Below are 13,226 nucleotides of genomic sequence, written 5' to 3'. Positions count from 1 at the left end.
GGATGCGGCTCCGCCGCGACCGCCGCCCCCGCCCCGGCACGGCCCCCGCCGCGGGCACCGGCCGCCCCCGCCCCAGCGCAACCCGGCCGCCCCCGCCCCAGCGCAACCCGGCCGCCCCCGGCCCCGTCACTCCCGGCCCCACCACCCACGGACCCGCCGCCCCCGCTCCGGAGCTGCCCGCGCCCGCGTCGAGAGGAGCGCTGGGTGTCCGCGCAGGCTACGGTTCTGGTCGTGCCCGAGCATTTCTCCCCACTTCAGCCCCTCCAGCCCGGCCTGTCCTACCCCCGAGTCCCCTTGCCCACTTCCCACTCCTACCGGAGGTCCTGCACCACAGCGACCTTCCCGAGGCCTCAGGCCTCTCCCCCTGGGCAGCAGCTCCTGCCCTCTAGCACAACTCCAAAAATCCACCTTGTCCCTGTCCCGGCTGCGTGTTGGGGTTTAACCCCAGTGGGCAGCTGAGCCCCCACAGCCTCACTGCCCCCGGTGGGGTGGGGAGAGAATGGAGAGGGTGAAAGTGAGAAAACTCCTGGGCTGAGGTAAAGGCAGTTTTACAGGTGATGCAAAAGCCACGCACAAGCAAAGCAAACCAAGGAATTCCTTTACCCCTACCCCATGGCAGGCAAGTGCTCAGCCATGCCCAGGACAGCTGGGCTCCAGCACGTGTGATGGTGACTTGGGAGAGACAAATGGCCATAACTCCTAATGTCCCCCCCCTCCTCCAGCTCTATATGCTGAGCATGACACCATACAGTACGGAGTATCCCTTGGGTCAGCTGGGGTCACTGTCCTGGCTGTGTCCCCTCCCAAAGCCTTGTGTCCCCACTGCCCCTCACCGGTGGGTTGAGCAGCAGAAAAGGCCTCGAGCTGCGCAAGCGCTGCTCAGCCGTAATAAAAATATGTCTGTTACCAACACTTTTCCCAGCACCAATCCCGAACACCAATCCCCACACCACCTAATATGTAAAGACACGACTCTATCCCCATCAAAACCTCCATGCTGTGTCACCGTGGAGGTGTCGGGGTGCTGCTGCTGTCACTGGCCCTGTACCCCCTGCCCGGGCGGCTGCGCTTCATCTGCCCTGCAGTGCCTCTGTCCCAGCGGAGCGGGCAGGGAGTCCGGCTCTGCCTCTGGGCAGGGACACAGCTTCCAAGCACAGCCAGGCCAGGTGTCATGGCCACATGTTAGCAGGGATAGTTGCCACTGTGGCTACAACAGCTGCTCCCAAGACAGCCTCTTGCCATGGCACTCCCACAGCTGCTCATGGTGGAAGGTGTTGGAGCTGCTTGGCCTCTGGGACAAGAAGAAACAGTGGAACTGTGGGCAGCCAGACCTTGTCCAATCCCTGCCTGAGACTTCAGGAAACATGGGAGGTGACAGTACTGACAGTGCCAGGATGCTGGATGGCACCTGGAGATGGGGCTTCAGGTCCCCAGCTCTACTGCAGCACTCATGGTCTACAGAGACTCCAGCAGCAGCAGGATTCCTGCCAGCCTGGCTGCCCAAGGCACCGGTGCTGTTGCTCCAAGGGTACCACAGGGCTGAGGTCTGGGGCCCAGGGATGCTTCAGCCCAGGGGACAAGAAGGGGTCATGTGGCAGGGACAGCCACCAGCACAGTCACTGGCACAGCCCTGGGGCCGTGACAGGTGCTATGGAGCTGTTGGCCCTGAGTCAGGAGGGTGAGTAAGGCTAGGAGAGGCTGTGCCAAGTGAAGTGCAGGCAATGGCTGAGTGGCCGTAGTGGCCCAGGGCCAGCTGGCACCAGCATGGGCCGGGAACGCACCCTGGATGCCCTGGGCTGGGTGCTGCATGGCCCCGAGGCCACATGCAGGGGCCGAGGCCAGGTCTGCCCGCGGCACTGGGGACAGGTCCATGTCCAGAGGAGACAAGCGCATCCGCTCGCAGCCCAGCGCCGGCTGAGTCATTGTCTGGGCTAAACGAAAACACGTGTCTGGCCTCGTCCGCGCCCCGCACGGCTCGCGAAGGTGCCGACAGCGTAAACAGGGATGAGGCGGAGAGAGCCTGTCTGGGCTCTTGGGAGGGCTCTGTCCTCTGCAGGTCCTTCCACCCAACTACAGCCCAGTCACTGTACCAACAGGCCCCCTCCCTCCCTGAGCACTGCTGGACCCCCAGCAGGACAGTGCCAGGGCACAACCAGGGGGCATGGTGGGCCCAAGGCCCCCCTAAACCACAGTAGGCAGGCCCAGCTCGCTGAAGGCTTGCCTGCTGGCAGAGCTGCTCCAGGGGCAGGGTGTTAAGGGGGACCGAACCAGGAACAGCATGCAACCAAACACTGTCCCTGGCGTGAGGATGTGCTGCCCTGTGACCTGGAGCAGGGCAGGGCTGAGCCGGGGAGCGTGGGCAGGCCACGAGCCACATCCCCCAAGGTCAGAGGGGTCAGAAGGCCCCTGGGGCCAGCAGATGCCCCTTTGACACTTCTGGCTCCTGAAACTGCGCAAGTTCCTGCCAGAGGCCACAGGCTGCGGATGTGATTTCACAATATGCTGGGGAAGGCTCCCTGGCCAAAGCCTCGGGCTGCTACGAATGCTTCCCAGCTGCTGTCAGCCCTGGGAAGCTGAGCTGGCGCTTCTGGCTCTGCTCCTGCACTGAGCACAGCAGCCCTTGGACAGCAGGGCCATGCATGCCACTGCCAGCTTCCAGCAGCTCCTGTCCAGGGCTCAGCTCTTCCTGGAGCTGACAGCTCTGGGGCTGGAGCCACCTCTGGGGCTGGAGCCATGTGCAGCCAGGGCTGGGAGAAGAGACACAGCCAGCACACACATGGCTTGCAGGAGGTGGGCTGGGAATGGCACTAGAATGGGCCCACGTTACATCTGGCCATGGCTGGCGGCCCCATCAGTTGCTTGGGACCACCTCTTGCCCCTGCCCCACAGGTAGGGCCACTGTACCAGTACCACAGCACCAGGAGCGGCAGTGGAACCGGTGCTACCAGTGGTGCTGGAACTGCTGCACCTCCCATGGTGACAGAGGCAGAGGGACACAGCCACTGTCCCTTCCTACATATGACTTTTCCCAGAAACAGGCCACCTGTCACCCCAGCCATCACCTCACCCAGCTTATGGGAAAAGGGAAGGAAAACCAGCTTCTGGGGAAAAAGCCTGATGAAATCTGGGTCTGACTCGCTTCAGCTGCACACCCCTTCCTCTGCCTGGGGAGCCCCATGGCGCATGGGGCAGAGCTGGGGCTCAGCTGCTCCTCAGCTGCAAACCCAGAGACCGGATGTCACCAGAATCGCTGACCCACCACAGAGGGGTCTGTCGCAATTCGGGGCTGGGCACTAAGGACTGCAGCGGGGCCTGCCCGGAAACCGATGCTCCGGGATGTGGCCACTGCCACTGGGGCCGGGAGCACCCTGTGGTGGCGGTCCCTTGCCACCAGGTGCCACTGTCGAAACACTCGCACCATGCCTGCTGCAGCACAGCCAATGCTTTACAGGAGAGGCCATGGCCAAGAACAGAGCTGGGAGTGCTGTCTGGCATCCCTCGCAGAGCCCAGGCTGGAAGCAGGTTGGCAGGGACTGCCCATGCCCCTCGGCCGCCCGCGCCCCTCCACTCGGTCCAAAAGTCTGTTAAATAAACTCGATGCCCTCGTACTTCACACTCCCGATCCTGGTCTCGGGCAGGAGTAAGCGCCCATCCAGCGTGAAGGCCATGATGTAGCTGGCGATCTTGCCGTTGTCCTCTTCTGATTTCAGCGCCACGATGATCTGGTCATCTGTGTCTGGGATGAACTTGAAGGAGGAGAAGCCATGGGTGGGAACCACCTCGCCCACATGCCCCACTGTCACGTCCCCGAAGTCCTGGGTGGAGCTCAGCAGCAGGTTGGTGCCTCGCCGCTCGTCCGCCCTCTCGCTGTAGCGCTCGTGGCTGGCGCGGCGCGGCAGGAAGAACCAGCGCTGCAGCGTGTCGCTCCAGGAGGCCGACTCGTGGATCAGGTACCCTGCGGCAGGAAGTGGAGTGTGACCGCATGGGGCACACGGCACCGGCCGGGCTGGGGCGGGACCCTCCACTCCCCCTCCCCCTCCAAAACACTTCACAGGTTGCAGCCCTGCACAGGCAGCCCCTGTGAACATTTCTGCCTCCTTCTGCCCCACTGCTCAGCAGCAACATCTCAGTCCCTTCCAGAGCCTGACAGGGGCACCTGGCACAGCTCGCTCTGCCCAGGGGCCTGGCTGCCAGCCCAGTGTCAGCTGAGCCACCCAGCTGCTTGTGGCACACTCAGGAGAGGGAAATGGCCAGGGCAGGGGAAGGCTCTGGCCTCTGTGCCAGGACACAGGGAGGTCTCTGACTGCCAATGGCCTTTTAATCTCACCCAGTATAATACAGTCCCAGTATCCCTAGGGAGGGTGACCGGCCCTGGAGCCGTCAAGGGTGTGGGATATGGGGTGGCAGGAGGTTGTGCCCGCTCCATACCTGGGGGTCGGATCCCTGCTGCAGCCCTCAGGGCATTGTAGTTTGCCACCCAGTTCTCGTGGCTCACGTCGCCCTTGTAGCCGATGACCTTCACCCACAGGGGGTTCTCGTTCACCACCTCCCCCGTCGTGGTGGTCCACTCCTTGCCCAGTCCCCCCACGTACAGGTGCTCGTCCTTCACCGCTAGCCACTCTGCCTTGAAGCCTGCAGTGGAGAGAATGGCTTGAGGGGGGCTTGGCCAGCACAAGGGCATCAGAGTGGCCCCACACCCTGAACACCACACCCTAGAGCCCAGTGCTGGGCACAGTGTCCCCCACGCAGCTGGCCCCTGGGCAGGAATTGCCCCCATCCTGGCCAGGCACAGGGGTCACAGGAAAGGTGCACCCCACCTCAACAAGCCGAAAAGAGCTTCACTGCTCTGCATCCACAGGGCAGGACAGGAGCTCACCTTTCCCCACGGTGCCGTCCCCATCTGGGAGGATCACCCAGGGCACCACCTTGTTGCCCTCAATCTGGTAGACCACGCCGGTCCGGTCGTCCACGGCGTACAGCTTCCCGTTGAAAACCACCAGCTCAGAGAGCTCCATGCCCCGGCCCTTCTCAGCCAGGTGGGACTGCAGCATGGTCTCATCCTTGTCCCACTCCACTGTCACGCTGTCCCCACTGTCTGACAGCACCAGGTAACCCTTCTTCAGGTAACTGAACCAGGTGTGCTCCTGGGAGCCCCGGGACTGCGTGTCCAGGTCCGCGATGACAGCGATGCGGTAGCGCACGCCCTCGGGGTTTCTCTGGGGGGGGGACAGCGGGTAGGTGTCATTGTAGCGGTCCCCTGCCCGCAGGCCGAGCTGCCAGGTCCGAGGGCTGGGGGGGCCATGTCGTGCTGGGGAGGAGCGGTGCAGGCAGAGGAGCAGCAGCACGAACCCCACACAGGCTGAGGACAGCACGATGGCCTTCCAGCGCAGTCGGAAGCGGGGGTCAGCACCCTTGGTCATGGACGCGAGGACAGGCAGACCACCCACGCTGATCCGGAGGGGGCTCATAGACTCATGGCAGGGCGGGACTGGCATTAGAGTGGGGGCAAGGAGAACCTAGTGGAAAGAGAGGAGGGAGAAGGTCAGATTGCTGGAGCTGGCACCAACTGAGCTTGGGGGGTGGCAGGACACAACCATGAGGGGCCCTATCCCCCCTCCTGTAGCAGAACGTACTCCCACCTCATTCATGTAGGAGCCATCACACCCAGGGGCTGTTTGCTGCTGGAACCACTCTCAGCCCCTCTCACCTAGCCCCCACACCACCTTAAACCAAATGAGCCCCAGTGCATTGGCAGGAACACATGACCTGCCCAGCACCTTTACCTGGCCCAGGGTCGCTGCAGCCCAGGCAGCGAGCCAAGGCACCCTGCTCAGGGTGAGCCCTGTATCGGGGTGTCCTGAGGCACGTCCCCACACAGCCCCAGGAGTGAGTGGGTTCCCCTCTGGTGGCGAGGATGACCTTTGCTGCCTTCGGGGAGGCTGGTCGGCCTGGCCCAGCTCCCGCAGCCCTGGGAACAGGCCCCACTGGTGAGGGCTGAGTGCGTCCCCAGGCTCCACAGGGACACCTTGAGACACGTGGCAGCTCCGCCCGAGCAGGATGTCAACACCTGAGCAGGAAGCACAGCACAGGGCACACACCCTGACCTGCTCAGTCTTAAGAGACACAGCAGACCCCCACCCCTGCCCACGCTCACAGTGTATATCCCTCCGGGCATGTGGGCACTACAAGCCCACCCCAGACTGTGCCCACCCGCGGGGACGGGGTGCCGGCAGTTCTCCTCACTGCCACCTCCCTCCCTGCGGCACAGTGGACGTGGCAGTGGCCCGGACTCCTGCAGAGGAGCACCCCGGGCTGAGCAGGGGGCAAGAAGCCCCCAAGACCGGATCCATGCTTGTTCCGCACCATGCAGCCCGGGGCAGAGACCCCCCAGCAGGGAAGGGGGTCCCCAGCTGCCATCCCAGGGCTGTCCCCAGTGGGTCCGTCCGTGTCCCCACGCCCGTAGCTGGGCTCGGGTCGTGCTCCCCGCAGGGTCTCAATGTGCCTTTCAGCAGACCGAGCGGAGAACAGAGCCGGCATTGAGCGTGGGGGGCCGACCCGGGCAGGGAGGCTCCGGCGCGGCGGGCACGGAGAGCCCGCGGGGCGGCTGCTCGGCCCGGGACCCCGCTGGGGCGAGGGGGGGAGCGCCCCTCGCCCTGCCGGACCCCGGAGCATCGCCCTCGGCACGGCCTCGGGACCCCCCAAAACCCCGGGCCACGGTCACAGGCACCCCTCTGGGCACGGACACGGGGACCACCCCAACACCCCCGGGCAGGGACACGGGATCCCCTCATAAGGACACGGGGACCCCCCCATCTCCGCCGAGCGCGCCCTTGGGGACCCTCGCGCTTCTTCCCGGGCAAGCTACCGGACTGAGCGGGGCCCTGAAGTCCCCGGCGCCCTCCGCGCGGGGCACAGCCCCGGAGACCCCGCCGCTCCCGCCCGGGCAGGGTGCTCGGGGCCCGCCGTGGGGACCCCCGGCTGCCGGCCCGGCGCCCCCCGCCCGTGTCCCCGCTCACCGCGGCGCCGCCGCTCCCCCGCCGCGCGCAGCCGCCGCCGCCGCCGCCTACAGCTCCCGGCGGCCCCGCGCGCCGCCGCCGCGACCGGGAGAGACCAGACCTCCGCGTCCGCGAGAGGACCACAACTCCCAGAAGCCCCCACGCAGCACAGACCGCCCGCCGCGGGGGCTGCCGGGAGCTGTAGTCCGCGCCGGGCCGGGCCCCGCCGGGCCGGGTGTCGCACGCGGGAGGATGGAGCCCAGCGGCGGGGGCCGAGCCGGCCCTGCGGGGTGGGCACAGCCCGGCTGCCCGGAGGGCATGACCTCGCTGCAGGCCCCGGTGCAGCCCGGCCCCAGCCTGCAGCAGATTCTGTCGCTGTGCCGGCTGTCCCCGGTGTCCCTCTGCCACTGAGGTGTGGGGAGCGGGACAGACCCAGCCCTGCGGTGTGGGACCCGTGTGCGTGTCCGACCGCCAAAAGCTGGTTCCCGGTGGGGCTGCGCTGGCCCCGGTGCCCTCGGGGCTGAGAATGGCCGGCGACGCTCCCGGCATGGGGCAGGGTCCTGCCTCGGGGCCACCGGCCCCACCCCGTCCGTGGCGCGGGCGCGGTGCGGCGGCCCCGGGAGCACACACGGTTAACTCGGCCGGTCCCGGGAGCACCCATGGTTTATTCGGCCTGTCCCGGGAGCACACACGGTTAATTCGGCCTGTCCCGGGAGCACACACGGTTAACTCGGCCGGTCCCGGGAGCACACATGGTTAAGGCGGCCGCGGGCGCACATCTGGCGGGGGAGGGCTGCGAGCCTCGTCCCGCGCCTGGCTGCCTCCTGCGCTTCCAAAAAGTGCATTTCCGCCCGGGCCGAGCGAGGAGAAGGCTCCGGAGCGGGAGGCACCGATCGGCCGCGGGCAGGCTCTGCTCCGGCCCGGGGGATGCTCTAGGGCAGCAAAGGCAGTGCCGGGAGGGAGCAGCCCTGCCCCAGAGGTACGTGGGGGGCAGGTTTTGGGAAGCCCTGCAGGCCTGGGCACCAGGCCCAGAGCTGCACTGTGTTATGCTCACTGTGGCTGCTGCGGCATCCCTGCGGAGACACCCGAAGGCGGCTCCGCCTCGCCAGGGTCGCCAGGATCTCGGATGCCCTGGGGCAGGTCCAGCGAGGGGCACCGGTCCGTGTGCCCCACCCCCGCCCAGTGAGGCTGGCCCCTCCCCACCATTTCTGTAGGGGACACATTGGCTGTTGGGGTCCCCTGCGCAACATCTTCCTGGTGCTGCAGGAGCTGGAAGGCTGCAACCACCCCGCGCAGCCCCCGCACTGCTGCCTGCCGGGTCTGCACTGCTTCAGGGGGGAAAAAGGGCTCTGCAACTATTCCAGCTGCTGCAGCAGAATGTGGGGGTCCTGTCCCACCAGCACGACCCCAGAGGCATCGCAGCTCCAGCTGCTGTGGAGCAGGGAAGTCTGTGTCCACACCCTGAGTGGAGGGACAAGCAGGGGGTGCAGGTCCTGCCGCCTACATGCCACCCTGAGCCCCTTGTTCCTTCCTCAGGGTTTGTTCTGTTTCATCCTGGTCTTTATCTCTGCCTGGAATGTATTTTGGGATGTTTTGACTTGCAGTCCCAAGGCTTCCGCAGCCACTGAGTTTAAATCTCCAACCGTTCCTGGAGAGCATCCAACCCTGACAGGAAAAACCGCGTCCCTCGGCAGGGCTGTGTGTGCCCACACGCACGCGAGCACCTCCCACCCGGCACACCTGTGGGGTACAGGGGGGACGTGCTGGGGGCCCAGAGAGCCCCACGTGCCCTGTGTGTGCCACGTTTGCCTCCATTCCCAACAGCCTGGGAAGCACTGTCTGGTGCTTCCCGGTGAAGAGTTTCTCCTCACGGAGCAGCTCCCTGGGACACTGTGTTTTCCCCAGGGCTGAGCCTGCTCTGGGTCCTGGGGGAACGTCTGGTTTCATGGTCTCAGAGCTGAGGAAAATCCACAGGCTTTCAAAACTCCTGGCATGCACCATGCCATGCTCAGCGGCTCAAGGCTAGGCAGGGTGAGCAGAGCCAGGGCCAAGCTGGGTGATACCTGCTCATGAGCCCCTACTTGGCCTTCTCCATGCTTCTATCCATGAATCTGCCTCCCCCCTGCCTCAGAGCTGAGTGCCCACAGCCCTGCCTCTCCCCACACCCAGCAGCACCAAGACATGGGCCAAGATAATGGGGTAAGAGATGGTGGGACAGAGGGGCCCAGGAACCACGCGAAGGGGTTGAGGCACTTAGCAGAGGGTGCAAGCAGTGGGAAAAGCCCTTTGGAGCTTTTCCCTATCCCTTCGCCCCTTCCCGGTTCCAGTGACTCATGATCCAGTCATCCGCCCTGGCCTCGAACGCCCTCCGCACCCGCTGGGGGAGCACACACAGTCCCCCGACCCCCGGCTTGGGAACAAGAGTAACAGCCACCCAATACCGACTGAGGGCCCCAGTGCTCCGAGAACGGGCATTCACCAAAACAACAGGATTCTGCCCCAAAATCCTTCCTAGCCTCGCCCACCCCCAGGACATAGGGCAGGGCAGGGCTGCGCAGGCCCTTTGCCCCTTGGGCCGGTGCTCTGGGATCCATCAGAGCTGTGGAGCATGGCTGGGTGGTGCCAGGGGAGGCCGTTTGGGAGGGGAGAACGGCAAAGGCCGCACCCAGTCCCAACCCAGGGAGGTGCCTGGCTAAGACAGGAGACTGGGGAGCAGCCAACCCCATCCCAGCCCAGCACCCCTCAGACCCTGCTGCCGCGGGATGCCGAGCACTGGGCAGTGCCACACGCCTGTTTGGCCAAGGCTCGGGGCCTGGCGCCTCGGGGCCAAAGGACAAGGTGCTGCGTGCCTGGCCCCACGTCTCCATCAGATATGGCTGCGATAAGGCAGGGAAGGGCCATGGAGGGCCCGGGCTGGGCCACGGTGCCACCACCACTGCAAATATTTGTTTTGGCCCCACATAGGATGTGGTCTCCCAGGAAGGTTTCTCCCTGTGGTAGCCAGCTCTGAGCTGGGGCTGCCAGCCCACATCCATGTCTCTGGAGAAGTGGTTCTTGTGCCCTTGCAAACCCTTTGACTAGCAGCCTCTGGGGCACAGGAGCCCCCTGCAGAGCCTGTGCAGCCTGTGCTGCATCCTTGCAGGAGTGGGGATGCAGATATGCTCCCCAGACAGGGCTGGAGTCCCCCACACAGGCAGGGCTGCACCCTGACATTTGCCTCGTGGCATCTGGAGCTGCCTGTAATTTTTCAGGTGCTGACACAGTAAATTGCTGCTCTTGGGGATTCATGGGAGGCAGCTGAAGCCAGGCTGAGCAGGAGCAGCAGCACTCGGCCCAGGATTTGGCTGGTCATCCAGAGCCTGCTACTCTGCTCCACCCTCAGCTCTCCAGGTAATCCCCTCTGCTGTGTGTGCCAGGACTTGGGAGACTGCATGGTCCTGGCCCACATGTTGGTGAGCCCAGAGCCTCCACACTGCCCCAATGTGGGTCTCCCCAGGTGCTCACTGGGGTGACAGTGTGTCCCACAGTCCAACCAGCAGCCTAGGACTGTGCAGTGCACAGGTCCTGTCCCAGGACAATGCAGGGCATGGTTGGGCTGGGCATCTCCACACTCCTGTCCCCCTCAGCTGTCCCTGGCACCTCACAGGGCACTGCCAAGGCATGGAGGGGCTGTGGGTGCACGGTGTCCTGCTGCTCTGCCTGCTGCTGTCCTGCCCTGTGGGGAGCCAGACTGGACCCAGTCCCGACCAGCAGTGGTGGACAGATGCTGAAGAGGCCCCAGCCCAGCACCAAGCTGCCAGGTGAGGGGACCCCAGGGCCAGGGCACTGCAAAATGGGGGCCAAGGCAGCCTTGGTGCCGCAGAGGGCCCCCGCCCCCTCCGTAGCTCCCTGTTGGGCTTTGCTTTCTGCCTTGCCAGGGCCACACGGGAGCAGAAGGCTGATGGTGCCCAGGAGGGGCTGCCCCCACGGCCCCGCTGTGTCCGCTGCTGCCCCCCGCCCGACCAGTACCAGCCTCTGCCTCAGATCAACATGACCATCCTGAAAGGTGAGGGCTAGTAGGACCCCACTCTGTGTGCCAGAATCTGTTGCCCCACAACTGGGTTCCCAGTGCCAGCTCTTGCACAGACTGGGAGCACGAACCTGGGGTGGTACCTGTGGTCCAGTGCCCTGCATGAGCAGAGGGCAAGAGCCATGCCAGGGTGTGAGCAGCCACTGCTCTGGTGGCCTCTGGGCAGCAGCATCAGGGGAGGGGGGTAGGGGCAGGGCAGGACTGGGACATGCCTGCTCCCTCCATCCTTCTCTGTAAGGCTTTCAGGGTGTGGGTTCAGTGCTGGCCCTCATCTGACAGTCCAGCTCTCCCTCCTGCTCTGCCCAGGGGAGAAGGGGGACCGTGGCGAGCGTGGCATCCAGGGCAAGTTTGGCAAGACGGGGGTGGCCGGCAGCAGGGGCCATGCAGGGCCCAAGGGACAGAAGGGCAGCATGGGCGCCCCGGGGGAGCGCTGCAAGAGCCACTATGCCGCCTTCTCGGTGGGCCGCAAGAAACCCCTGCACAGCAATGACTACTACCAGACCCTCATCTTCGACACGGAGTTTGTCAACCTCTACAGCCACTTCAACATGTTCACGGGCAAGTTTTACTGCTATGTCCCTGGGATCTACTACTTCAGCCTCAATGTGCACACCTGGAACCAGAAGGAGACCTACCTGCACATCATGCACAACGGGGCAGAGGTAGTGATCCTCTACGCCCAGGTGAGTGACCGCAGCATCATGCAGAGCCAGAGCGTCATGCTGGAGCTGCGGGAGCAGGACGAGGTCTGGGTGCGGCTCTACAAGGGCGAGCGTGAGAACGCCGTCTTCAGCGATGAGTATGACACTTACATCACCTTCAGTGGCCACCTCATCAAGTACAGTGGAGACCCCTGAACACCAGCCCCCCCAACTCCTTCTGCACCAGGCCGGGTGGCCAAGGAGCCCCTGTGCCCTCTCATCCTGGGCATGCCACCCCCCTTATGCTGTTAGCCACCCACCCTTCTGCTACTACCCTCAGCACCTGCCTCAATGTGTGAATTCCCCCACTCCAGCTTCTTGAGACCGATCAGATGCACCTGGAGGAGCTGGAGCCATTTCCAGCCTCTGCCACATCTGTGACTGGGAAGCAGCTGCTCACCTGGGGTGGGCAGGGAGCTCCTTCCACACCCCTCCCACCTGCTCCATAGCCGGGTTTGCTGGGCAGAGCCCACTGTGGCACTGGCTTGGCACCAGGGGAACAGCATGACTGCTGGTGCTCTGGTGCAAGCCAGCGCAGACACGTGCACCGTGTTCCTCCTCCACGCACCATGCTGTGTTCCCTACCTCGAATGGGCAGAAGGTGCTCAGCACCATCAGGAAAAGCAATGAACCACTAAGGGCCCCCTTTCCTTCCGCAGAGCTGGGGACCAGTGGGGCGGGCGTTGCAGCACGGGGCTGAGTACCCTTGGTGGGAATGGATTGCATCAGTTCCCTCTGCAGGTCCCGTCACTGCTCGCCACAGCCTCTGCTGGGGAGGGGCTGGCTCCCCACCGGCAGCCCTGACAGAACCTTTGGCCTCAGCCACTTCCTCTTCCGTTAGATTATCTGATGGCCAGGCTTCTTGTTTGTGTAGATGCCGCAGCGGTGTGGGGCAGCATTCTGACCTCCCTGCACAGCTCATGCTACATTAAACACCCCACATTTCCAGCCTTGCTCACATCCTCAGTGTCCTCTTCCTTTGTGTGTATGGAGGCTCCAAAGGGCTCACGACAGATTTCTGCTTCTGGAGTGCTGGGGCTTCCCGAGAGCTGTGGGCTGGTACAGTGCTGTCGGGCTGGGAGTGGAGAGGGAAGAGCAGACTGTCCCTAGACAGGGATCCTGTGCTGGGTCTGCATGGGATCAGCTGTGTCCTGAGGGCTGGGATCTGAGCACAGTGACAGAACTGTCAGCCTGGGAACAGGGCAGGGTGGGGAGGGTTGCCAAGAGTCCAGGTCATCCGGCCACAGAGAGGAGACAGGTCTGAGGTGAAGCTGGGAGTCAGGGTCTGGAAGGGCAGGTCCATGGCTGGGCTGATCAGGGCTGCAGCTGGAGACCAGCACCTCAAGCACATCAGAGAGAAGAGTGGGGGCTCAGGCTGAACTCAAATAGAGCCCTGGCACCACGGGTGGGGAGGTGGGGGATGGAGGATGTCCAGGTGAGGCTGGTCAGGGCATCCACTGC

General features: G+C 64.5%; 2 protein-coding genes across 5 annotated transcripts; one reads left to right on the top strand and one right to left on the bottom strand.

Annotated features, from left to right (window-relative positions):
- Positions 1–532: 532 nt before the first annotated feature.
- Positions 533–7,114, bottom strand: CANT1 (calcium activated nucleotidase 1). 3 transcript variants are annotated; one of them, XM_064676285.1, is made up of 4 exons: positions 7,017–7,114; positions 4,877–5,516; positions 4,429–4,632; positions 533–3,955 (listed from the first exon to the last, which is right to left on the bottom strand). In XM_064676285.1, the coding sequence occupies exons 2-4, from the start codon at positions 5,493–5,495 to the stop codon at positions 3,585–3,587; spliced, it is 1,194 nt and encodes a 397-aa protein (XP_064532355.1). In that variant the 5' UTR covers positions 5,496–5,516; positions 7,017–7,114; the 3' UTR covers positions 533–3,584. The 3 variants fall into 3 exon arrangements, with proteins under 3 accessions (XP_064532355.1, XP_064532357.1, XP_064532356.1); XM_064676287.1 differs by lacking the exon at positions 7,017–7,114 and adding an exon at positions 6,866–6,924; XM_064676286.1 differs by lacking the exon at positions 7,017–7,114 and adding an exon at positions 5,784–6,117.
- A 476-nt stretch (positions 7,115–7,590) lies between these two features.
- C1QTNF1 (C1q and TNF related 1) lies at positions 7,591–12,725 on the top strand. 2 transcript variants are annotated; one of them, XM_064676305.1, is made up of 5 exons: positions 7,591–7,974; positions 10,247–10,385; positions 10,622–10,795; positions 10,913–11,040; positions 11,371–12,725. In XM_064676305.1, exons 3-5 carry the CDS (start codon positions 10,656–10,658, stop codon positions 11,919–11,921), a joined length of 819 nt encoding a protein of 272 aa, XP_064532375.1. In that variant the 5' UTR covers positions 7,591–7,974; positions 10,247–10,385; positions 10,622–10,655; the 3' UTR covers positions 11,922–12,725. The 2 variants fall into 2 exon arrangements, with proteins under 2 accessions (XP_064532375.1, XP_064532374.1); XM_064676304.1 differs by having other exon boundaries at positions 7,593–7,974; positions 10,642–10,795.
- The last annotated feature ends 501 nt before the right edge of the window (positions 12,726–13,226 follow it).

The sequence above is a fragment of the Pseudopipra pipra genome, chromosome 19 (genome assembly GCF_036250125.1).
Source record: "Pseudopipra pipra isolate bDixPip1 chromosome 19, bDixPip1.hap1, whole genome shotgun sequence".
Taxonomy (NCBI): domain Eukaryota; kingdom Metazoa; phylum Chordata; class Aves; order Passeriformes; family Pipridae; genus Pseudopipra; species Pseudopipra pipra.
This window is presented reverse-complemented; position numbering and strand designations above follow the sequence as displayed.